This window comes from Tachyglossus aculeatus, chromosome 12, assembly GCF_015852505.1.
Source record: "Tachyglossus aculeatus isolate mTacAcu1 chromosome 12, mTacAcu1.pri, whole genome shotgun sequence".
NCBI classification, from domain to species: domain Eukaryota; kingdom Metazoa; phylum Chordata; class Mammalia; order Monotremata; family Tachyglossidae; genus Tachyglossus; species Tachyglossus aculeatus.
The window spans coordinates 32056510-32080993 of record NC_052077.1 but is presented as its reverse complement, the minus strand read 5'-3'; the positions used below and the strand labels follow the sequence as shown (position 1 = coordinate 32080993).

Genomic DNA, 24484 nt, shown 5'->3' with positions numbered 1-24484 from the left:
TGCTATAGGTTGGAGGTGAATTAACACCATAAGACAGTACTATACTATACTAAGATTCAGTAGGTAATAATGATTATGGTATTTGTGAAGCATTGACTATATACTAAGCAACTATTCTAAGTGCTCATATAGGAGACCTGACAGAGTTGCGGACTGGCTCAACTACGTCAGATTCGATCCAGGAAACATGTCTACCAATGTGTCTCCCTCTATAATGTACACTTGTTGTGCACAGGAACATGTCTACGAACTCTTACATTGTTACATCGTACTCTCTCAAGTGATTAGTACAGTGCTCCGCACAGAGTAAGTGCTCAATAAATACAATTGATTTTTTTAAAGGCATTTGTTAAGCACTTACTACGTGCAAAGCACTGTTCTTGAATTGATACCAATTCTGTGGTATTCTCCCAGTTGCTTTGTACAGTGGTCTGCCTATAGTAAGCTCTCAAAAAACACCATTGCTTGATTTATTACATCGGCCTTGGCACCCCATTTGGTCTTCCTTCACTCAGTTGAAGGGTTTAATTTACATCACGGCCATGAGACACCTTTCCTGACTGGGTGCCCTCTACACAAGCCACATTTTTTATTGATCCTTGCTGAGAGGATCTGAAACTTCATTAAAACATATTAGAGAATGTTTTTGAAAAATCAGAGCTTGTATCTAGAAGGCGTTTGGAGCTGGGGCCTTTTCTGTGGTCAGGATTTGAAACTTTCTTAAAACTGTATTAGAAAAGGACAGAAGGTGTATCCTTTCCCATCATCAGCTCCATTGTCTCTACTGCAGGAAGATTTTGAATCCAGTGCCATTGTGTCTCAGCAGAAGATTTGTTAAAATCTCCCTGTTCTCAGGTACTAATGAGATCACGGTAGGACGCAGAGGCTGAAAGATGGAGAGAATGTTTCCAAAAAATCAAAAACCTTCCACCTTCTTCATCACAGAAAGACCTGACTCTCTTTTCCCGGCTCCTCTTCCTCCTGTTTGCCAGATCTGGCAACCTGGTTATTCAGTATGAGAAACTGATGATGATGAGGTTGCCCTGAAGACATTTGAGAATGCTGCCTGATATATAATAGTTAAGGAGTTCTCCTGAATTGCATGCCTTAGCTAAAAATGTGCTGCTGTGTTTGGAACACTCAAGAAGATCTAAGTAAGTCCAATTGGACACAATCTCGGTCCAACATGGGGCTTATAGTCTAAATAGGAGGAAGAACAAGTATTGAATTCTTCTTTTGCAGATGAGGGAACTGAGGCACAGGGAAGTTAAATGACTTGCCCAAGGTCATACAGCAGATAAGTGGCAGAACTGGAATTCGACTTCTGACTCCCAAGTCACCTCCTATCCTCTTTTAGATAAAAGAGTCCTTAATTAGGCCTGTTATTTTCTCTTCCTTCTCCAAAGAGGTATTCCTCTATGAATTAAGGAAGAATTAAGGTTTTCCTGTGTGAATTCCTGGTAGAATGTAAACAATTAATGCCCGCTGTATTTTCTCCCACCAGAATTGTTGGCCGACCTGAAGAAAAACTGTTGGTTTGATTGCTGAGTGCCTAGTAAGAACTTCATTCAGCTCCAGTTTTATTATCTGATCTCAGATTTCCATGCTTTGCTTTGATCAGCTAGGAGAGTGGGTCTGCTGAGCTGCAGCTGGTCATTGCATCTGACTTATGTTTGTGGTAGCAGCAACACTAAGCATCTTTAAAGAAAGGAAGAAATTCTGTGGGCCAAAAAAAGAACCACCATGCAGAAAAAGGATATATGAGTTACTTAATCGAATGGTGGTTGATATGGTTGAAATGCTTTTCATTATACAGCTATATATTCTTAATGCATTTTCCCTTTCATCTATTTTAGCTTTAAACCCAGCTAAAGACCCATGCTTAAAGATGAAATGTAGTCGCCATAAAGTGTGTGTTCCTCAAGACCATCGGACTGCAGTTTGCATTAGTCACCGGAGACTAACACACAGGTAAAACTTTGAAGTTAAATACCATTCAACTTTAGTAAGTGCAGATTTCTTAATTTTTGACTTTTGTTGGAAACCTATTATGCCATATTCTGTTGAAAAGTCTCAGGAGTCTGCCTTTCACATTGCTGATTCACAACTGAATCAACCATGGTGAGTCTCCTCAGGCTCCATAGACCTCCACTAAGGGGATTTTCAGTCTAGAATATGATGGAGACAGATATGGGGTGAGATTGGATTTAAGATGGAGGAGCTACCTATTGATACATGTTTTAATATTTTAATAGCTGGTTTAAAAGAACAAGAAGGAAATACCAAATGATTTATGTTGAAAATGGTGGTTCGTCTTTTGGTATCTGCTTTCAGTGCCCAAAGTATGGTCTTCTGGAAGATCCCTACCTGGGTTCTGGTTGGTCTGATCTACTTTGCTTTTGAGCTACGTTGAGCTGGGCCACAAAATATTGTGCTAATTTTGGGCTAGATTCAGTCTGGGATGGTTTGATTGGGTCCTAAGTTCCCTCTTCCCCCTCACAGTTCTATTATACTGTCCTGGGCATTTTTATATCCAAGGCTTATGGGAACAGCATGTCCTAGTGAGAAGAGAACAGGCCCGGGAGTCAGAAGACCTGAGTTCTAATCCCAGCCTGCCAATTGCTAGCTGTGTGACCTTTGGGAAGTCATTTAACTTCTTTGTGCCTTAGTTTCCTCAGCAGTAAAATGGGGATTCAATACCTGTTTTCCCTCCCATTTAAAACTGTGAGCCCCATGCGGGATAGGAACTGTGTCCTTCCTAACTGACATGTAGCTACCCCAGTGCTGAAAACAGTGTTTGACACTTAGTAAGTGCTTAAATAGCACTATAAAAAAAGACCACCCCTTCCCCTTGCAGTCACCACAGTTACCATCCAACATTTTTTCTACTCACGGCAGTGACCTCTTGCCATTCCTTCTCAGCACTGCCACCAGAGCTTAAAAATGAGCAATGAGATGAGAACTAGGAGAAAGAAAATGGAGGGAGAAAGACTGAGGCGTTCTGTTCCAACAAATTGGGAGGGCCCGCTGGACTCTAGACTGGAAGGATATCAGCGTGGAGATACTTCCCAGGGTGACCATTGCAATTGGAAGTACATATCCGAGCTCCTTCCTGCTTATCTCTCTCGGTGGGATGCAGGCAGGAGGAGAAAAAGGCTTTTGAAACCTCAGTCTGAGTTCTGCTGTACCTGATCTGTGCCGTAGCCTCAGGCTTTACAGCATCCACAACTTCTTTAGAAGAGCCAGGAGGAGCTCTACCTCACTGAATGCCCAATGGCATCGTCTCTCTCGTACATAAATTCACTAATGGCCCACAGCTGGGCAGAGGTGGGTGCCATAGCTGGATGCTTTAAGCCAGGTTAATTGGGAAAAAAATATGTCTTTGCCAATCCCTCCACATGGCTGTGACTTCCACCTCCCAAGGGAAATCTGACTCTACATATTTGTATGAAGAAAGCACCTCATTTCCTTGTAGACATAAATGGGTCTTAAGGCAGAGCAAGAATCATAGGTCACACTAACATTTAGTATGTTTCTTAAACAGTAAAGTTGTGCTTTGAATTCTATGCCCTATTCCAAATGGATACACTAAATAAATGTCAGGTCATTTTCAGACTATAAAGTTTTTCTCCAGAACATAAAGGATAATGCAAAGTAGTTTTATTTTTTTTAACGGCTGAGTACTCATAATACTAGTTTATTATTCTTTGATGCAAAAAAATACACCCATCAGAACAAACAAGAATTATAGAAGGTGTTTAAGCAGAAGCATTGAGAAATTAAATGATATACCCATGGTCACCCAGCATGGGAGAAACCAGAGACAGAGGGAGTAGTCTCACAGTGTGGGCAATTGCTTAAAAATGATGGTATTTTTAAGTGCTTACTGCATGCAAAGTAATGTGGTCAACTCTTCAGTAGATATAAAATAAATCAGCACAATCTAAGAGGGAGAGAAAACAGAAGTTTTAGCTCCATTTTAAAGATGTAAAAATTGAGGCTTGGCCAAATGAAGTGACTTACCCATATTTACACAACAGACGAGCAGCAGACTGGGATTAGAAACCAGGTCTCTTGAATCTCAGGCCTTTCCACATCATGCCCTGTTATCTTCCACCATCTTCAGCACTTTAGCTGTGGAGACTTACCCCCAAGGATCTATAGTTAGCTTTCTGTCCAGGGCTCCATCAGTGAAACCATTATAGTATCTTATTAACATTGAATCAATAACATCATCTTTTTTAAGTAATGATAATGGTATTTGTTGAGTGCTTACTATGTGCTGAGCACTGTTGTAAGTGCTGAGTTTAGGTGATGGCCAGGTCCTGGTATTAAAAAAAATTGCTAGGTAGAAGGAGAATAATATAATAATAATAATAATAATAATGGCATTTTGTTAAGTGCTTACTAGGTGCTATCCACTGTACTAAGCAAAGGGGTGGATAAAACACACTGGGTTGCACACAGTCCCTGTCCCATGTGGCGCTCACAATCTCAATCCTCATTTTGCAGATTCATTCATTCATTCAATCGTATTTATTGAGTGCTTACTGTGTGCAGAGCACTGTACTAAGCGCTTGGGAAGTCCAAGTCGGCAACATATAGAGACAGTCCCTACCCAACAACGGGCTCACAGTCTAGAGGGGGGAGACAGACAACAAAACAAAACATGTGGACAGGTGTCGAGTCATCAGAATAAATAGAAGTAAAGCTAGATGCACATCATTAACAAAATAAATAGAATAGTAAATATGTCCAGGTAAAATTGGGTAGGGACCGTTTCTATATGTTCGTTCATTCATTCATTCATTCATTCAATCATATTTATTGAGCGCTGACTGTGTGCAGAGTACAAGTTGGCAACATATAGAGACGGTCCCTGCAGATGAGAGAATTGAAGCCCAGAGAACTGAAGTGACTCACCCAAGGTCACACTGCAGGCAAGTGGCTGAGCTGGGATTAGAACTCATTGCCTTCTGAATGCCAGGCCGATGCTCTATTCACTCTGCCATGCTGCTTACTGAATATAATTTTCTCAGATAATGTAAAGTATAAAACACTTGGATGTTACCGGTTTTGGAATATTACCTCTTTCCGAAGAAGAAGGATTTTGAGATTCATATTGAAGTCTTTGAGATCACTTCTCCTGTGTGCATGTCTGATGTTTTATGTTGCTTTCCTGCCTGTGCAGCTGCAGATAATTAACACTATTTCTAGCTCTATGTTGTTGACACCAATCGATGTTGCTGTTATTAAAAGAAAGAGGTTTGGGCATAATAAGGCATGTTAAGGTTGACAAAGTTGTTGTTAAACAAAACTAGCCATGTTAATTTCAGCTTCATTTACAGCACAGGAGGAAAAAAATCAATGCCATATAGAAAAAGAAAAAAAAATGAAGGAAAAGTTTTCAGTTTACTAAGAAGCCATGAAAATAAGAAATAATGGGCCAAATTGTTCAGATGACTTATCCACAATCTATTTAGGATATGAAGGGTTAGTGTTCTAGGAAATTTCCATCGCTGATTCACTTTTATTTAGCACCTGAAGTTTTGGATTTTAGAAGCAAAACCTACATGGAGATCAAAGGGACCTTGTTATTTTTAGGATTAACAAAAACCTATGTGGAATGAATACATGCCTGGGAATCAGGAGACCTGGTTTTAACCCTGGCTCTGTCACTTGCCTGCTTTGTTACCTTGCACAAATCGCTTTTCTCTGTTCATCAGTTCCCTCATCTGTAAAATGGGGATCAAAAACCTGTTCTTCCTCCTGCTTAGATCGTGAGCCGCATGTGTGATTCATTGAATCGTATTTATTGAGCATTCACTGTGTGCAAAGCACTGTACTTGAATGCTTAGGGATGGAAAGTTTGTCCAACATGATTGTATTGATTCAGCCCCAGTGTTTAGTACTATGTGGCTCAGTGGAAAGAGCCCGGGCTTCGGAGTCAGAGGTCATCGGTTCAAATCCCGGCTCCTCCGCTTGTCAGCTGTGTGACTTTGGGCAAGTCACTTCACTTCTTTGTGCCTCAGTTTGCTCATTTGTAAAATAAGGATTAAGACTGTAAGCCCCACGTGGGACAACCTGATCACCTTGTAAACTCCCCAGTGCTTAGAACAGTGCCTTGCACATAGTAAGTGCCTAATAAATGCCATTATTATTATTATTATTATTGTAAGCTTTAACAAATATTACTTAATAAAAACATGATCACTCACTGCTATTATTATTATTATAATCATTATTTTATTATCCTGGGAACATGCTCTTCTCCCCACACATGTATGTCTCTCCCATCCCCATTTTCATAATAACTGTGGTATTTGTTAAGCGCTTACTATATGTCAGGCACTGTATTAAGTGCCTGGGGTGGACACATCCAGCTGGGGTTCGACACAGCCCCTGTCCCACATGGGGTTCACAGTCTTAATCCTCATTTTACAGAAGATGCAACTGAGGCACGGAGGGGTAGAGCGACTTGCCCAAGGTCACAGCAGAGAAGTGGTGGAGCCAGGATTAGAACCCAGTTCCTAGTGACTCTCAAGCCCATGCTCCATCCACTAGGCCACACTGCTTCCCCTCTGAAGTCAGACAGACTACCAGCACCAACATCTTGCCGGCAACATTGCTGGTGAGGTAGATCTGTGAAAGGGAAAAGCTTTATCTCCTGTTTCCCTCATTCTACATAGTCATGGGCAGATAGAAAGAGAGGCACGGCCATAGAAGGTATGACTGGATGACATTTGTCTACCCCAAAAACACTCTCTTCCTGGTGTGAACATGGCCCTGATGAAGTTGTGGAGAATTATCCTTTGTTTCTCTTCAGATCTCTAGTTCACTCTCTTCTTCAACCTACCTTCAATCCCCAATTCTCCAGGACATATGTAAGGGGGAAGGATCACATCTCTTCTTTCCATTATCAAAATTGCATATTTCACCTTTATACACTACTCATATTCTATTAAATTCTTGTACTCAACGTTTTTGATTTTCTTTTTCCAAGATGCACTGTGAAAATTTTGTTACAAATATCAGGCACCCTTGCCACCAAGCAACATAATCCGGGATTGGATTGCCGTGAAGCAGATTAGTTGTACTTTGTGCTGTTGCTATAGTAACCCTGCCTACTATGAGAGGAACAACAAGTTTAGGCATTGGTAAATGTGGTCGGACGCGGACACAGTGGGGATGAGATTAGCATCTCCGGGATTGTGACTGAATCAGAATTTCTCTGAGGAATAGTTCTGGAGCATCAGGCATGGTTGCCTGGTCTTGACAGCCCATTCGTGCCTCTTCAGGGGGAAATATGAAATGGCCATTGGAGAATGCAGTGACTTTCGCTGCCCCGCAGCCTTCTGCTTCAACTGCCAACAAACCCATTTATTTAGAAAGCAGTGTGGACTAATGGAATGAGAATGAGCCTGAGAGTCAAAGGACCTATTTGTTTCTATTCCTGGTGTGAGCCCACTGTTGGGTAGGGACTGTCTCTATATGTTGCCAATTTGTACTTCCCAAGTGCTTAGTACAGTGCTCTGCCCACAGTAAGTGCTCAATAAATACGATTGATGATGATGATTTGCCTGCCCTGTGAACTAGGGCAAGTCATTTCATTTCACTGTGCTTCAATTTCCTCATCTTTAAAATGGGAATAAGATACCTGATCTCCCTTCCCCTAAGACTGTGAACCCCATATTCTCTCCATCCCCCCCATCTTGCCTCCTTCCCTTCCCCACAGCACCTGTATATATGTATATATGTTTGTACATATTTATTACTCTATTTATTTATTTATCTTACTCATACATATCTATTCTATTTATTTTATTTTGTCAGTATGTTTGGTTTTGTTCTCTGTCTCCCCCTTCTAGACTGTGAGCCCGCTGTTGGGTAGGGACTGTCTCTATGTGTTGCCGACTTGTTCTTCCCAAGTGCTTAGTACAGTGCTCTGCACACAGTAAGTGCTCAATAAATATGATTGATTGATTGATTGATTGATCTACCTCAACACTTAGTAAACTGCATGGCACATTGTAAGTGTGTCAACTCTGTCAGGAACCCCAATTATATGATCCTTTACCTTTCCTCAAGGCACAGGAGGAGAAAGAGGCATGGCCATTCCCAGAGATGATTTTAGATTCATTCATTCATTGAATCAATCATATTTATTGATCAATTACTGTGTGCAGAGCACTGTACTAAGCACTTGGGGGACTACAGTACAACAATAAACAGACACATTCCCTGCCCACAACGAGCAGATGTGACTTGAACTAGGAGTCAGATTACAGGATTTTTAGTCATCACAAGTGACAATGAGGCATTCCACCATATTGTCTCTCTTTAATAATAATAATAATGATAATAATGGCATTTATTAAGCGCTTACTATGTGCAAAGCACTGTTCTATTGCTGTACTGTACTTTTCAAGCACATAGTACATGCTCTGCACCCAGTAAGCACTCAGTAAACATGACTGAATGAATGAATGCCTGAATATATTGCTAAAGCAATTTTACTTTCTCCAGCAAATCCACATTAATCATTTCTGACATTCACAATTTAGATGCATAAACACATCTCACTGTAAGCACTCCTTGAAACCTTTTTCTCTCCATGCCTAAGTTTAGGTAGTTATTGCTCTGCACACAGTAAGCATTCAATAAACAAGATTGAATGAATTTTTAAATCTAAAGTAAAAATACTCCATTTTTTAAGTTAATGCAAATTTTAGGTGGATTGTCTAGGAGCAATCGAGAGCACTGTTTGGGGGGAGTCGGATAGTTTTACTTAACCAATCCAGACTATGTCAGTTTCCTATCGAAAATGAGCCAGAAGGAATGCTATAACTAAGGGATGAACCTGATTTTTTTAAAGTGTGAGAATGTTTCTCAGAGTGTGACAGAAGAGAAGACGACATAGAGTTTGGACAGGGAAAATGGAAAGAGAAAAGTGAAAGTTCTTTCTTATAAGAATAGTATGGGTCATCAGGGTAGTTTTGCTGAACCAAAGAGGCCAGACTAGCAAACTCTAGTATAATAATATAATAACATTTTGAATGGTAATAATAATGATAATGATAATGCTAGTAGTATGTAAGTGCTTACTATATAATATTTTTATGGTATGCCCTTGTGGTATCTGTGGTATTGTGATATTTTTTATTCATTCATTCATTTATTCAATCGTATTTAGTGAGTGCTTACTGTGTGCAGAGCACTGTACTAAGCGCTTGGGAAGTATAAGCTGGCAACATATAGAGACAGTTCCTACCCAACAACGGGCTCACAGTCTAGAAGGGGGAGACAGATGACAAAACAAAACATGCGGAAAGGTGTCACGTCATCAGAATAAATAAAAATAAAGCTAGATGCACATTATTAACAAAATAAATAGAACAGTAAATATGTACGAGTAAAATAAATGGAGTAATAAATCTGTACGAACATATATACAGGTGCTGTGGGGAGGGGAAGGAGGTAGGGCAGGCGATGGGGGGGTGGAGAGAAAAAAGGTACTTTAGTACTTACTATGTGTCAAACTAGGGTTCTCATTCTATGCAGAAGAAAGGTGTTTAATCCCCATTTTACACCTGAGGAAATTTAGGCACAGGAAACTCAATCACTTGTCCAAGGTCACACAGCAGACAAGAGGTAGAGGCAGGATTCAAACCCAGGTCTTCTGACTCTCAAGTCAATGTTCTTTCCACAAGGTCATACTACCATGTCTACCAACTCTGTTCTATTATACTCTCCCAATTGCTTAGTTCAGAGCTCTGCAAACAGGAAGCACTTAATAAATACAAATGATTGATCAGTCAGTCTGTCATTCATATTTACTGAGCACTTACTGTGTGCAGAGCACTGTGCTAAGCTCTTGGGAGTGTACAATATAAGAATCAACAGGCACATTACCTGCCCACATTGGACTCACAGTCTATAGGGGGAGATGGATATTTATATAGAAATGACAGATATGTATATAAGTCCTGTGGGCTGGAATGGGAGATGAGTAAAGGGAGCAAATCAGACAGAAGTGAAGAGGATGGAAGAAGAGGAGCTGGCACTACCTTCCCAAGGCCATTCCCAGCTTGGGAAGCTGATTTTCAGAAAATAGGAACCGATGGTTGGAGGAAGGAGGAATTGCGGGAGGAGCTAGCTAGACCTTTCCACCTCCTATAGGAAGGTAGTGTAACCTTTCATTCATTCATTCATTCAATCATATTTATTGAGTGCTTACTGTGTGCAGAACACTGTACTGAGCGCTTGGGAAGTACAAATTGGCAACATATAGAGACGGTCCCTACCCAACAACGGGCTCACAGTCTAGACCTAGTGGAAAGACCAGAGCACTGGGACTCAGGAGACCTGATTCCTGGCATGGTCCACTTCTTTCCTGTTGTGCAACCTTGGACAAGTCATTTTCTCTGAGCCTCAGTTTCTTCATCTCTGAAATGGGAATCAATAAAATTCCTCTCCTTCTTCCCTCTTAGATGGAATAGAGTTTGTGTCCGATCGAATTATCCCGTATCTACTCCAGTGCTTTAGACTGTGAGCCCGTTGTTAGGTAGGGATTGTCTCTATCTGTTGCCAAACTGTACTTTCCAAGCACTTAGTACAGTGCTCTGCACACAGCGAGCGATCAATAAATATGACTGACTGAATGAATGAATAGACTTGGCATAGCATAGAGGAGTCACAGCAATTTGGCATTTGGGGTGTGGTGCCGTTTTTCTTGTATGGCAGTGAGTTTGGAAATAGGGGCATGGTTTTCTGCATATATTTTTCAGTAAAGCTAAAATTGATTTTCAGGGATTTTCAGAGATTCTGTGGGTAAAACCCTTGAGAGACAACTTTACAGAAAACCATGGACAGCTATAACTCCGTTTCCACTCCTCCCCGCTCCTGCCTGACTTCTGCTATCCGGATATGATGGAGTGGAGGTTGAAGCTCCCCAGATATCAAAATGTCAGGGATTTTGCCTAGACTAGGCCTTGAAACGTGGTCTGCCAGGCCACGAAGACACTCTGGTGGGCCCCAAGGAATGCAATTCAATGAATGGATTAGGCAGGTGGAAATAATTATTGTACTGCTAAATTGCACCTAATGGTGAAAAATGTCTTTTCCCAGAAAGAACCAAACTGAGTGTTTGCATTGCATTTGGAATATGAGGGAAAAGTGCTATATACTTTTCAGAAGTGTGATGATTATTACATCTGCTTTCAGTAACCTCTCCGTCAAATGGATATTTCTAAGTTTTCTTTCCCCCAGGAGCTCAATTATATTTCTCAGCATTTTGCCGAATTTAATATTATCAGTCATAATAGTGCATTGTGCATTGATCAGTTCTCCCTCTGAATTCATTTTATTTTAATCTGGGTCTTTTAAATATTAAACTAAAGCTATGGGTACCTAGTTCTTATTAAAGACTCTAGAAATATCGGGTACCTCACAGCTGATGCTTCTGAAAGTGAAGTCTTGGCGGGAAGTCAAAAGTATTTCTGGTTAATGGAAGTTAAGGATTGCTCTGCATAAATTTTTAAACCCCATGGAAAGGCTCTCTTCTCTCTTATTTACTAATAATGTGAAAGAAAAATACTAAGGCCAGCGGGAGAGTCAAAGAGTAATTTGTCTTATGCTGCCGAGTTATCGCCAACCCGTAGCGATGCCACGGAGACGTCTCTCCCAGAACGCCCCACCTCCATCTGTAATCGTTCTGGCAGTGGATCCACAGATTTTTCTTGGTTACAAATACAGAAGTGGTTTACCATTGCCACCTTCCATGCAGTTGACTCAAATTTTAGCTCTTGACTCTCTTCCATGCTGCTGCTGCCCAGTATAGGTGAGTTTTGACTTGCAGCAGATTGCCTTCCACTCTCTAGCCACTGCTGTAGCTAGGAATGAAATGGGTGCATTCTGCTAAATTCTCTCTCCTGTAGCCGAGACTGCGATCCTGAGGGGGCAAAATGTCGCATGCTCCCTCAAATCACCATTGTTTCCTGTAAGCTACTTTTATAATGCCATCAGTAAAAAAGTGTTTCCCTATATTCATTCATTCAATCGTATTTATTGAGCGCTTACTGTATGCAGAGCACTGTACTAAGAGCTTGGGAAATACAAGTTGCCAACGTATAGAGTTGGTCCCTACCCAACGGCGAGCTCACAGTCTAGAAGGGGGAGACAGACAACAGAACAAAACGTGGACAGGTGTCAAGTCATCAGAATAAAAGTAGATGCACATCATTCACAAAATAAATAGAATAGTAAATATGGACAAGTAAAATAAAATAAAAACACTGGGAAAACCCAAAGGCTAGATAAAGGCCATCCATGAATTTCCAGCAGTAAGTGTAAAATCAGTCAATCATACAAAAGCTTTTCGTGGTATTTGTTCAGCACTTACTACGTGCCAGGCATTGTCTGAGGCACTGGGGCCGATAACTGACGGAGAAATAAGTTATTGAAGAAACTGTGTGTATGTGGAGACTAGAAGGGGGCCCAGAACTGAGTCTGTGTGACTCCCACAGTGAGATCAAGGTGGATTTTAGACTGTGAGCTCACTGTTGGGTAGGGACTGTCTCTATATGTTGCCAATTTGTATTTCCCAAGCGCTTAGGACAGTGCTCTGCACATAGTAAGCGCTCAATAAATATGATTGATGATGATGATTCAGGTGGTGAGAAGCAGTGTGGCTCAGTGGAAAGAGCTCAGGCTTGGGAGTCAGAGGACATGGGCTCTAATCCCGGCTCGTCCACTTGTCTGCTGTGTGACCTTGGGCAAGTCACTTAACTGCTCTGTACCTGTTACCTCATCAGGAAAATGGGGATTAAGACTGTGAGCCCCATGGGGGACAATGTCATTACCTTGTTTTCACCTGAGTGCTTTCAACAGTGCTTGGCGCAGAGTAAGCACTTAAAAATACCATAATTATTATTAATATGGAGTGGTGTCAGCAGCATGGCTCAGTGGAAAGAGCCAGAGGTCGTGGGTTCAAATCCCGGCTCTGCAAATTGTCAGCTGTGTGACTTTGGGCAAGTCTCTAGGCCTCAGTTCCCTCATCTGTAAAATGGGGATTAAGACTGTGAGCCCCACGTGGGATAACCTGATAACCCAGCACTTAGAACAGTGCTTTGCACTTAGTAAGTGCTTAACAAATACCATCATTATTATTATTATTATTATTTGGGAAGGAGGTTATTAGTGACCTTAAAGAGCACTGTTCCCCTGGCGTGGAGGGAGCTGAAGCCAGATTGCAAGGAATAGGAGGAGAGGCAGTGGAGGCATCATGTGTTGACAACTTGCTCAAGAAGTAGGAGCAGAATAATAATAATAATTACAATAATTATGGTACTTGTTAAGAAGCACTTTCTAAGTGCCAAGCACTATTCTAAGTGATGGGGTAGATACAAGTTAATCAGGTTGGACACAGTCCCTGTCCCTTGTGAGGCTCAAACGCTTAATTCCCATTTTACAGATGAGGTAACTGCAGCCCGGAGAAGTGAAGTGACTTGTCCAAGGTTACACAGCAGATTTGTGGCAGAGCTGGGATTAGAACCCGTGTCCTCTGACTCCCAAGCCTGTGCTCTTTCCACTAAGCCACGCTGAGGAAGATAGGGTGATAACTGCTGGGTGTCCCTAAGTGAAGCAGCGTGGCTCAGTGGAAAGAGCCCGGGCTTTGGAGTCAGAGGTCAAGGGTTCGAATCCCGGCCCCACTAGTTAGCTGTGTGACTTTGGGCAAGTCACTTAACCTCTCTGGGCCTCAGTCACTTCATCTGTAAAATGGGGATTAAGACTGTGAGCCCCCCGTGGGACAACCTGATCACCTTGTAACCTCCCCAGCACTTAGAACAGTGCTTTGCACATAGTAAGCGCTTAATAAACGCCATCATTATTATTAAGTGATCCCAAGTGAAGTTTTTTTTTGATGATAGGGGAGTAATAGGCAGTGGAGAAGGAACCCTTGGAAAGTGAGAAGTTGAGGGCGGTGGGAGGGAAGGAGGGAAGAAAAACTGGAGGGAGCAATAGCTTTGAGGTTAGAAGGGATGGGTTCAGAAGCATCCCATTTTGCTTCTGAATTGTGCTATTTGTTGTTTACTATGTGCCAGGCACTGTAAGCAGTTTCCAATGCAGTTGGGAGAAAATTTTCCAGTCTGTGGATGAAAGCAGTGAAAATACATGGAATTTTGGGGAGCTCTCTAGGGAGATATCCATTCAATTGAGTGGAAGACTGTGGAATTTTTTTTTTACTTCCACACATGGAAAATAAATCTGTATATATACTTCCAAAGGTTATTCATGTTAGACCTGCAAATCTATCAATGATTGATATTTATTGAGCACTTATTGTGTTCAGAGCACTTGGCAATGCATTAAGTCCTACATATTCCTAAAATAAAGAGATTGAACAGATATTTATAAGTTAATACTAAAGATAGGAAGGAAGAAAGGGAAAATAACCCATGGCATTTTTAGTGTTTTTGCTCCTTGGAAAAATTGACACTTGATTTCTTCTCCTGTGATTCAGCAGCAGAAGGAAGCGTACAAATTAGATTTGAATCACTCTGCAGAATGCTTGTCATTATGAAGCCCTTTCCAAAGTCTGATAACTGGTGTCTGAAAGGGATATGGAAAATGTCAAATGACGAGTTTGCCGATGATAGCTTTAGAATCACATTTCCAAAATGTCCAGCTTGAAGTAGGTGATGAGACTACTGCTTTAGAATAATCATCCAGTTCTAGTATCTGCTGAAATATTTTTAGTCTTTTTCATCCAACTGAGCAAACCTAGTTGATTTCAGTGGAGACTGGTAAGAGGTGTAGCCTTATTCTCTTAAACAATTTTGAAAATGCTTTAGATGAAAACAGATGGAGGCAACAGCAAGAGGAGTACAGTCTTAATCCCTATTTTAGAGGTGAGATACCTGAGATACAGATAAGTCAAGTAAATTACCCAAGGTCACACAGCAGAAAAGTGGTGGAACTGGGATTAGAGCCCGGGTCCTTTGAGTCTTAGGTCAGTGCCCTTTCTACTTGGGTACGTTGCTTCCCTCTGTGTTGTCTGTGTGACCTTGGGTGGACCACATCACTTCTCCGTGCCTCAGTTTCCTCACCCATAAAATGGAATTAAATTCTACTCCCTCCTTCTTAGACTGTGAGTCTGTTCAACCGGACTGTCTTGTACCTACACCAGTGCCTAGTACAGTGCGTGACAAATGGAAAGCACTTAACAAATTCCATTAGAATAATAATAATGTCAAAAGCTAATGTGGCATCTGAGCAGCAAGAGGAGGTCCTATAAATCAATCAGTATGTCACTGTGAACTGTTATGACTTGATTTGGATGTGGGAATTCTCCTGAGCAAATGTACACTGCTTGGTGTAAATTAGTGGGGGATTTTTCCCTCTAGACCCTACCTGCTGGAAGAAATCTGAATTTGAAGCCCTTGGGTCCATTCCGGCTGGCCCTCATTATTTTATCATCATCAATCGCATTTATTGAGTGCTTACTGTGTGCAGAGCACTGTACTAAGCGCATAGTCCAACCTTGTTTACCCACGGCCTTGGCAGACAGAGGTGATTGTTCTACAGATCACTTCGACAATTCTCTACTGAATCAGCATTTATATATTTTTGAAGGAACATTTGATGGTGAACTAAGTCAGTAACAATCAATATATTTTTCTCCAGAACTATAGCCTTCATCATTGTGTGTTTTGTAAATGTCATTGGAGACTATAAGCAAAAATGCCTCAATACATTTGAAATCCCATCAGACTGAAATCAGGAAATTCTGCTAGTCTGAAATCCTGTTGCATAGGCATTTGTCATTTTGCCAAGAGAGAACAGAAATAGCGTTATACAGATTCATATCTATTTTACATCCTTCTTCTTAGAAGGGGAATACCCAGAAAACTTTCCAAACTAATGGAATATTTCCAGAAAGGAATGATGAGAGTATGATTAGTTACTTGCAGCAGTCATTTAAGGAGTTTGGGATTTAAATGGCCTGTTCTAGAACTTTCATTCCATCTTATCTGATTCAGAAATTCCCAGATTTTCCACAGATCATTTTCCGTAATTGAAAGCCTGAGGAAATTGCCAGCTGCAAATAATATTAAAGCAAAAGAGATACTAGCAAAACAAGGAAATTAATTCCAAACAACTTTCAATGTTGTTTTTATTCCTAGAAGTGCAAAAAAACCAACAAATTGATTTATAATTTTATATTTTCTTTTATGCATATTTTTCATGCAGTTATGTGATTATTATATAGATTTTTCATTATAACTAATGATTAATAGATGATAAAAGTGAATATTCCTCCATTATTTTAACCATTCCCATAGTCACGTTTAAAACTGGGATCCACAGGATTTATAAGGACAAGATACAGCAATTCCTTAGAAACTTCAGACTATTGAAAATATTCATATGAAACACGAGTCCCAAAGGGAGCATTTTTATGACAAACCATAATATCCTTGCGGGCAGAGCATGTGCTGTATTATGCATCATGATCTCCCAAGTGCTTAGTACTGTGTTCTGTTGTGAGTGCTCAGTAAATACCAATAACTGATTAATGGATTGAAAACTGACTAGATGTATTGAAAAAGTTCAAATTTTGTCCTTATTAGATGGTGATAATGATGATATATGTTGGTGCTGCTGCTTCTGATGATATATAGTGGTGATAAGTGCTTTGTACAGTGCTCTGCACACAGTAAGCACTTAATAAATATGATTGAATGAATAAATGTTGACTATGATGGAGTCTTTCATTAAGAATCCACTCTCTTAAAGCCACCGATCATGTTTCTGCTGGGGCATAAAGTGTGACGATCAACTGGATGGGCCTGGTTACTTAAGGCATCTCATTCAAAGGTTGTAATTATCATTTGATCAGGTCCACAAGTGAAAATTATATCGTTAATTTTGTGCCCAAATAATTTCTATGGTTCATTCCCTCATCCAATTGTATTCACTGAGTGCTTACTGTGTGCTAAGCATTGTACTAAGCACTTGGGATGGGAAAACATGAAAAAATGATCTGGCTTTTCAAAAATTTTGGAAGTTTTTATTGTTTTTACTTCTAAATTATCAGAGCATTAAGCGTTAAACTAATTTTTAGGGAATGTTATCAATTATGCAGGTAATGTACTTATGTAAAATGACAATTTTTTCCTAAAACTTAGAAGGTAGTTCAGCTCTCAATGGGCAAACTGGATAAAGAAAAAGAGCTAAATGTCTCTGAAGCTCAATTGAGCAGTGGTCTTAAACCAGACATATATGAATTTGGTAGAAACACATTAAAATGCATCCAAAATTGTTGTGTTACTTTGCTCACGGTTGATTTTTAAGAAATGTGTATTTTACTTTTGAATCACTACTCACCTTCAGTAACAAAACTGTCAGTGTTAGGACAGAGACTGTGATATGAATGTATTTTACCTATCGCAGGGCTTAGTACAGCGCTTGGTACCTAATAAGTGTTTAACAAATATCTAGTACTATTTTTATGGGTGGACTAATAGGGATCTTTAGCCAAGTCCTCTCAAACTGATTTTAATGTTCATGTATTAAAAGCAATGATAAGAAAGCTGAATACAGATTACCATCAGCATTTAAGTCTCCATTCCACTAATATTTACTTAGCAGTAATCTAATGAATTTGAGTAGTGCTAAATTTCAGAGTGGACATGTAATATATCTAACCTAACTAGGACCACTTATCTTGTGAAAAAACAGCTGGCACACCTAATTCCAATTTACTAATAAGGCTCTATCTCTGTCTCCTAGTTTCAGCCCTATGCTGGGCCAGATTGTCTTAAAAGTAAAGGAACCCGATAGAGAAAGAGAGAAATGGGAAATAACTGATTTAAGATTTCCAACCTCTCAGCCACCTCCTGGTCCCTGAGAGAGAACACATTTTTTTTTTTCTGCCCCTGCATACTTGGTTCTAGTTTCTTGGAATAGTGGAGTGTGTTCACTTGGCAGATTTCCTCCTTTGGACTTTAAAAAACAACTCTAATAATAATAATAATTATCATTATTATTATAATTAGAACCCAGGTCTCCTGGGTTGCACTCTTTCTCCTATACCACACTGCTTCTCTGGATTTATTCCCACTGTATTTGTTATCCACCATGACACACACAGATTCATACATATGATTACCTTATGCTTCTCAAACATTTCTGTTTCATATTTTTGGCCCTGAATGAATTGTTTTATTTTTCATTTATTCAATTACTGATATTTATAGAGTCCCTACTGAGTGCATGGCACTGTACTAAGTACTATGGATGAATGCAAGGATGATGATTTAGACAGGGTCCCTGGCCATGGAGGGGAAGATAGCAACTGACAGGGAAAACTGAAGGGATAAAAATGGCAACATAATCTAAGAAAACAGACAAAAAGAAAGACAATAAGACTACTCTAATTTACAGATGAAGGAATAGATTTCCACTTCTGCATCCTTGTCTTGTCCTTGCCTTGTCCAGCATCCAACAATCACAACAGACACCACCTTCCCTGCATTCCAAAGGTTTCATAGAGTGAAAGCTTCTCCTCATTCCCATGTGGACAGAGCAGAGCTTTTAAGTGGTATGGGGAGGATATGAGTCTCCTTAGCCTATTTTAATAGTCTCACTATCTAAATGATGATGATGATGATTATGGTGATGATATTAGCGATAGTAGCAGTATTTTTTAAGTGCTTACTATTTGGCAATTATTGTACCAAGCCCTGGAGTAGATGCAAGATAATCAGGGTAGACACAGTCCCTGTCCCACCTGGGGATCACAGTCTAAGGAGGAAGGAAAAATATTTCATCCCCATTTTACAGATGAGAAAATCGAGGTCCGAAGCAATGAAGTGACTTGCCCAAGGTCACCCAGCAGACAAGTTTTGGAACCAGGATTAGAACCCAGGTAAAGTAAGTACCCAGCTAAATGACATGGGAATTCAGAGTAGTGGTTCAAGAGTGTGGTAGAGCAATAACCTGATATTGATTAAGCTTTATTGAAAAAGCGGGGATAGATCATATATTTTCTTTTTGAACAGACAATCTAGGAGAGTGTCATTCAAGCAAGGGCTTCACTTAATCCACAGCCCTCTGACACTACAAGTGTTTATTGGCTTTGAGAGTAGCTTCCTGAAGAATCTGGGACTGAGAGCATTTGTGTGATTGTAAAGAAAAACCTGGATTCCACAAAATTTAGGCTTCCTTGTCAGTAAGCAGGCCCCAAGGTATCCCATTGAATATATCTCTATGATTTTTACATAGGTATATCACTCCTGGTCCTAGTGAATTTCTGCAGGATCTAATGGGTAAATCTTTTCCCCTCATGCTATTCCTTAATTACATTTCAGCTTAATGAGCCATTGATTAGTATCTGAGAATCCAGTTGACAAAACACATTTTTGTTCCAGTGATGTGAACTAATGAATAAATGAGTGAAATCTGGGATTTCAGTTTAATGCCAGAAAATGCTCATGAAATGTAGGGTTTTAACTATTGCAGTGCAGCAGTGAATGTGATACCGAAAATTCAGTGTTCTCCCTGTTGATGATTATCAGAAAAATGGGACACTACAGATTATCGCTCTATTTCTGTAGACCATATTTTTAGTTTTTATGACCACCTTCAATTGTCTACTGGCTCTTTAGTTCAGCTGGATTCCTGAGAAGCTGAACTATGGGATTGCCAACTCACTCATGCCAATTTATAGTTTTTGGGTGGACTCCCCTGTGGTCTGCTTTCCAACCTACACTCCAGAACTTGAGAATGTGGAAGCAGGGAGAGGGAACATACATTTGGCTGAGAGGCCCCAAATGCAATCGTCCAGTCAGGTAGGAAGGATAAAAATAACGTTGTTATCGTCATTTCAATTTGGTTATTCTTAAACACTGCTCCAGACATATCTGGCAGTTCCTATCCTATACTACAGGACTCTTTCATTCAATCATATTTATCGAGTGCTTACTGTGTGCAAAGCCCTGTACTAAGCACTCGGGAGAGTACTCACATCTAAGAGAGGGGAGAGCAGTTATCTCTATCTTACAGATAAAGGACAATGAGATTGATCTTTTGTGAAATAATGTTGGCTCTACCTACCCAATATCTCTAAAATCTGCCCTCTCGTCAACATCCAGATTGCTACCTGATGACCCAACCCCTCCTTATTTCCCAAATCAACTATTTATTTCATTCAGCTGAACTGATGATTGTTCTGAAAAACCCTTCAGTCTTTATTTCCCTACCCTGCAAAAACCACCAAGGTTGTCCATCCACCACCGTATTAAACAGAAACCTCCTACCATTGTGTTTAAGCATTTAATCAGCTCCCTCTCTCCTACCCAACTTTGCTGATTTCCTACTAAAAGTCAACCCTCAAGCTCTCTGCTCTATCATCAAACTACTTTCTATGTCTCCTTTTGACCGTCCCGCCACCAATATTTCTCCCACATTTTCCCAAAGGCCTTTGGGACTCCTTCCCTCTTATTACCCTACAATCCGCCATTCTCCCTACCTTCAAAACTTTCCTAAAATCACATCTCTTTTTAAGAAGCCTTCCCAGACTGAAGCCCTCCCTCTTCTCTACATCAGCTATGAACTTGGCTATGTAGCTCGTATGCACTTTGATACTCACCATGGCCACACAATACTTATAATGATTAGTCTTACACTCTACTATTTCCCCTATCCCTAATTTATTTTAATGTCCATCCCCCTGTAAACTGTAAACCCCTTCTAGGCAGGCATCACATCTACAAACTCTTTTGTAGCGTACTTTCCCCAATTGCCTATATAGTACCCTGTACCCGGTAAGCACTCAATAATAGATTGATAAACACCGCTTTAAAAAAAAATAGAAAACCTCTGTCGCACACCTTAAAAAGACTCTGACTCACATGTTCTCCTGGACTTAGCCACCTTTTTGCATGTCCTTTCCTCCTCAGACTATGTCATTTTCATCAATCAATCAACCACATTAATTGAATACTTAATGGCAAAGAACAATGCAGTTGGTAAACCTGATCCGTGTCCAGGAGGAACTCACAATCTATGCACTCTGCCAAAGATTTATGGTGCTGAGTACAGTGGTCTGCATTGAGTTAACCCTCAACATATGCCCTTGACTGATTTATTGAAGAGAATTATTTGATGTCACACAGCGACTAGAAACTGAGTCTTCTTGCTGCCAGTCTCACATTCTTTTTCCTAAGGTCTTGCTGTCTCCCTGTAGCTGTAGCTCTAAATATTTGCCATGTTTCCTACTTAACCCGACTTCCATTTCTTTTTAATTTCCTTTCAAAGGAACATACCACAATATGGCACTTTTATTTTAGAATACTGAAAATGAGTAGATTCCATTGTGGAAGTTTATCTGTATCAGATTTTAAAACTGCCAGGCGTCTTTTTTAATTACTAAAACAAGCCAATGCCATGAAGTATCTAACAAATACTGAGTTAGTAAAATTAAAAGGTGTGTCTATTCCCTGTATATTTTCGTCCAAGACAAGGCTGAGATACTTTCCCGAAATTTCCATTTTTCATCCTTGCCTGGTTGTGAGAAACAATGAGCTAACTCTGACAAATTATACCAAAGTTGCAAAGAAGGCTATTTAGAATGTCATCATTTCATAGTGCAGCACTGCTGTCTGAAGAAGGCCAGCTGGTGCAGTTAAGCCCCTTATTGGAAATTTTCATCTGATTCATTATTGTGATTTGTCGTTGTGTACAAAAACACTTAATCATTCTTATGCTGCAGGCTCTATTGAATTTACTGAAGGTTTTCTGTTTCACTGAATAATTTGTGCTGCCAGGCTGCCAGCTTGGAAGGATTTCAAGTTGTTGTATTACCCCCATTTGTTTGCAAAGGAAGTGATGTTGCATGGAGTCTGAGCGCTTTAGTGATGGGATATTAAATAGCCACTTCTTCATTCATAATGTTAAGAGCATAGAACTTTGATTAGTTCAATTATTGCATACATGTGCAAATATTACTGTTGCTTATATTGTCTAAAGACCTGAAAAATCCTCTTCTATTTCTTTTGAATATTTACTGAACTGTTGTTTAGATGTCTCTTGCTTGGCATATTTTTTTTAAATCCATAGATATCATTCAATCAATTAATGGCAATTACTGAGTGCTTACTATGTACAGAGCACTGTACTAAGCACTTGGGAGAGTACAATACAACAGAGTTGATAAACATGTTCCACGCCCACAAAGAGTTTACAGTCTAGAGGGGAGATGAACATTAAAATAAATTACAGATAGATATATACATACGTCTTGTGGAATTTACAAAGAATTCTTGAGGGGCACTCATACTTTCCTAACAGGGTGGTAGAGAGGACGAGTCAGCTAAAGAGACTGATAAGTCTAAGAAGCCTCATTATTATCATTTTTATTATCGTGGTATTTGTTAAGCACGTACTTTGTGCCAAGCACTGTTCTAACGCTAGAGTAGATAGAAAGTAAGCAGGTTGTCCCACGTAGGGACTCACAGTCTTAATCCCCATTTTATAGATGAGGTAACTGAGGGACGGGGAAGTTAAATGGCTTGTCCAAGGTCACACAGCAGATAAATGTTAGAGCCGGGATTAGAACCCACGTCCTCTGACCCCAGGCCGTGCTCTTTCCACTAAGCCACACTGCTACTCTTAGACTGTTAGCATCATGAAAGACAGGAATTAAGCACTTTGCACAGAATTTGGCACATAATAAGAACTTTAAACATTCCACAATTTTGGCTGTGTATACGAATGTCTTCGTATTCAAGAATACAGGTGCTGAGGTTCACCTGTAAGCACATGTGTGGCTGAAAAGGCCAACATAGGAGTCAGAGTAATGGCACACACTCAACACAGAAAAGAGTATGTCCCTTGCTGTGGTGTGCTTAATGTTTGCAGCACATCATATTTATTCAAATTTTTTTCATCTTGTGACTTTACCATACAGGCACATTCATTGCAAAGTCAGCAACAGAGAAACCATTTTGATTATCAGATTTTTTTTAGTAATTTTTAATTCTAATTCTCTAAGATTATAGGAGCTTGTAAGTCACAGATTCACATCAATTAGGCACTATCTCTTTTGCCTAATTGTCTCTGATTCCATTCAAAGTTTTTGCTCAAGACAGTTATTATTATTATATGATAATTAAGATTGGCCGGAGAGATGAGAAAAAACCAGGGGAGAACTGTGTCCGAAAAAATATTGTTTCTGGGAGAAGGGAGTAATGGAGTAGTCTGCACTGTCAAAGGCAGCTGAAAGGTTGGGGAGAATTAGAGAGTGGAGTCAGATTTTGCAGGAAAGAAGTCTTAGTGACCTGTAGTAAAAGAAATATTAACACTCTAATTCAAGAAAATGAAATTATCTTCTTTGGATAGGTTATCTAAAACATAGCTCTTATTTGAAGAGCTTCCCACTAGCTCATTGTTTCAAAACAGGCTTTTTAAAACTGATTTATTTGTCCAAACTTTTCACATACTTGAATTTCACTTTAAAGAACTTCTTTTCTTTCCTACCCTCTTGATACCTGCTACAGGGCAGTTTGAGACCTTACTGCTTGTTTAGCACTTTTCATTCTGAAGTTTATATATTTATTCAAATTTTTTTCATCCTGTGACTTTACTGTACCTGCACATTTGTTGCAAAGTCAGCAACAGAGAAACCATTTTGATGATCAGATTCTTTTGATTTTTTTTAGTAATTTGTAATTCTTATTCTCTAAGACTTTAGGAGCTTGTAAGTCACAGATTCACATTAAAAGCTGATCATTGCCACCTACGTTTTCATATTTGTTAAAAGTCATTATTATATTAACAGATGGTTGAAAAAGCTGTAAAGAACACTGATTCCTAATGAGAGGCATGTAAAGATAGAAAGGATTTTATTAGATAAATTGGGGATTAATTAAAACAATTTGAGAACAAGTAGCTTCTAAATTCTCTATTAACATCTTTTTTTCTTACATAGCCTAATACCCCGAGTTTGAAATTATCCCCCTGGATTTTGTCTTTTTAATTTATAAATTAGCTTTCATTGCAAGTGAGGTCACTAGAAGAGTGCCTGCACATAGTAAGCGCTTAACAAATACCATCATTATGATTTCTTATTCCTGTAATGATAGCTATTTCATGCTTTAATATTATGACTAAATTGGGGCCAAGACATTACTACTTATACCAAAAAGGAATAAGATAATTACAGAAACTTTCCGCACAATTATCTTGGTTTCATTTTTGAGATATTTTAGTTCTTCACGTGTTGTTTTACAAATATGTTTCAATGTTTGAAAAAAAATGTTTTCTTTATAAATGACATAACAGTTTTTTCTGTAGTTGAGAAAAACTTCTCTGTAATTGAGAGCATAGAATTTTGGAGTTGAATTCTTTTTTGTCACTCTTTGGTTTGAGGAAATTATTTCAGATTGACTGATTGAATGAATGATGCAGCCTTCTAGGAGTA

The 24484-nt window shown here is 39.6% G+C and overlaps 1 protein-coding gene across 2 annotated transcripts in view; it reads left to right on the top strand.

Moving 5' to 3' along the window:
- Window positions 1-24484, top strand: part of SPOCK3 (SPARC (osteonectin), cwcv and kazal like domains proteoglycan 3) — a 341328-nt gene that overhangs the window by 190203 nt on the left and 126641 nt on the right. For both annotated transcript variants that reach the window (XM_038755097.1, XM_038755096.1), the window contains one exon: window positions 1857-1971. In XM_038755097.1, the coding sequence (XP_038611025.1) occupies window positions 1857-1971 (115 nt within the window). The remainder of the gene's footprint in view (window positions 1-1856; window positions 1972-24484) is intronic.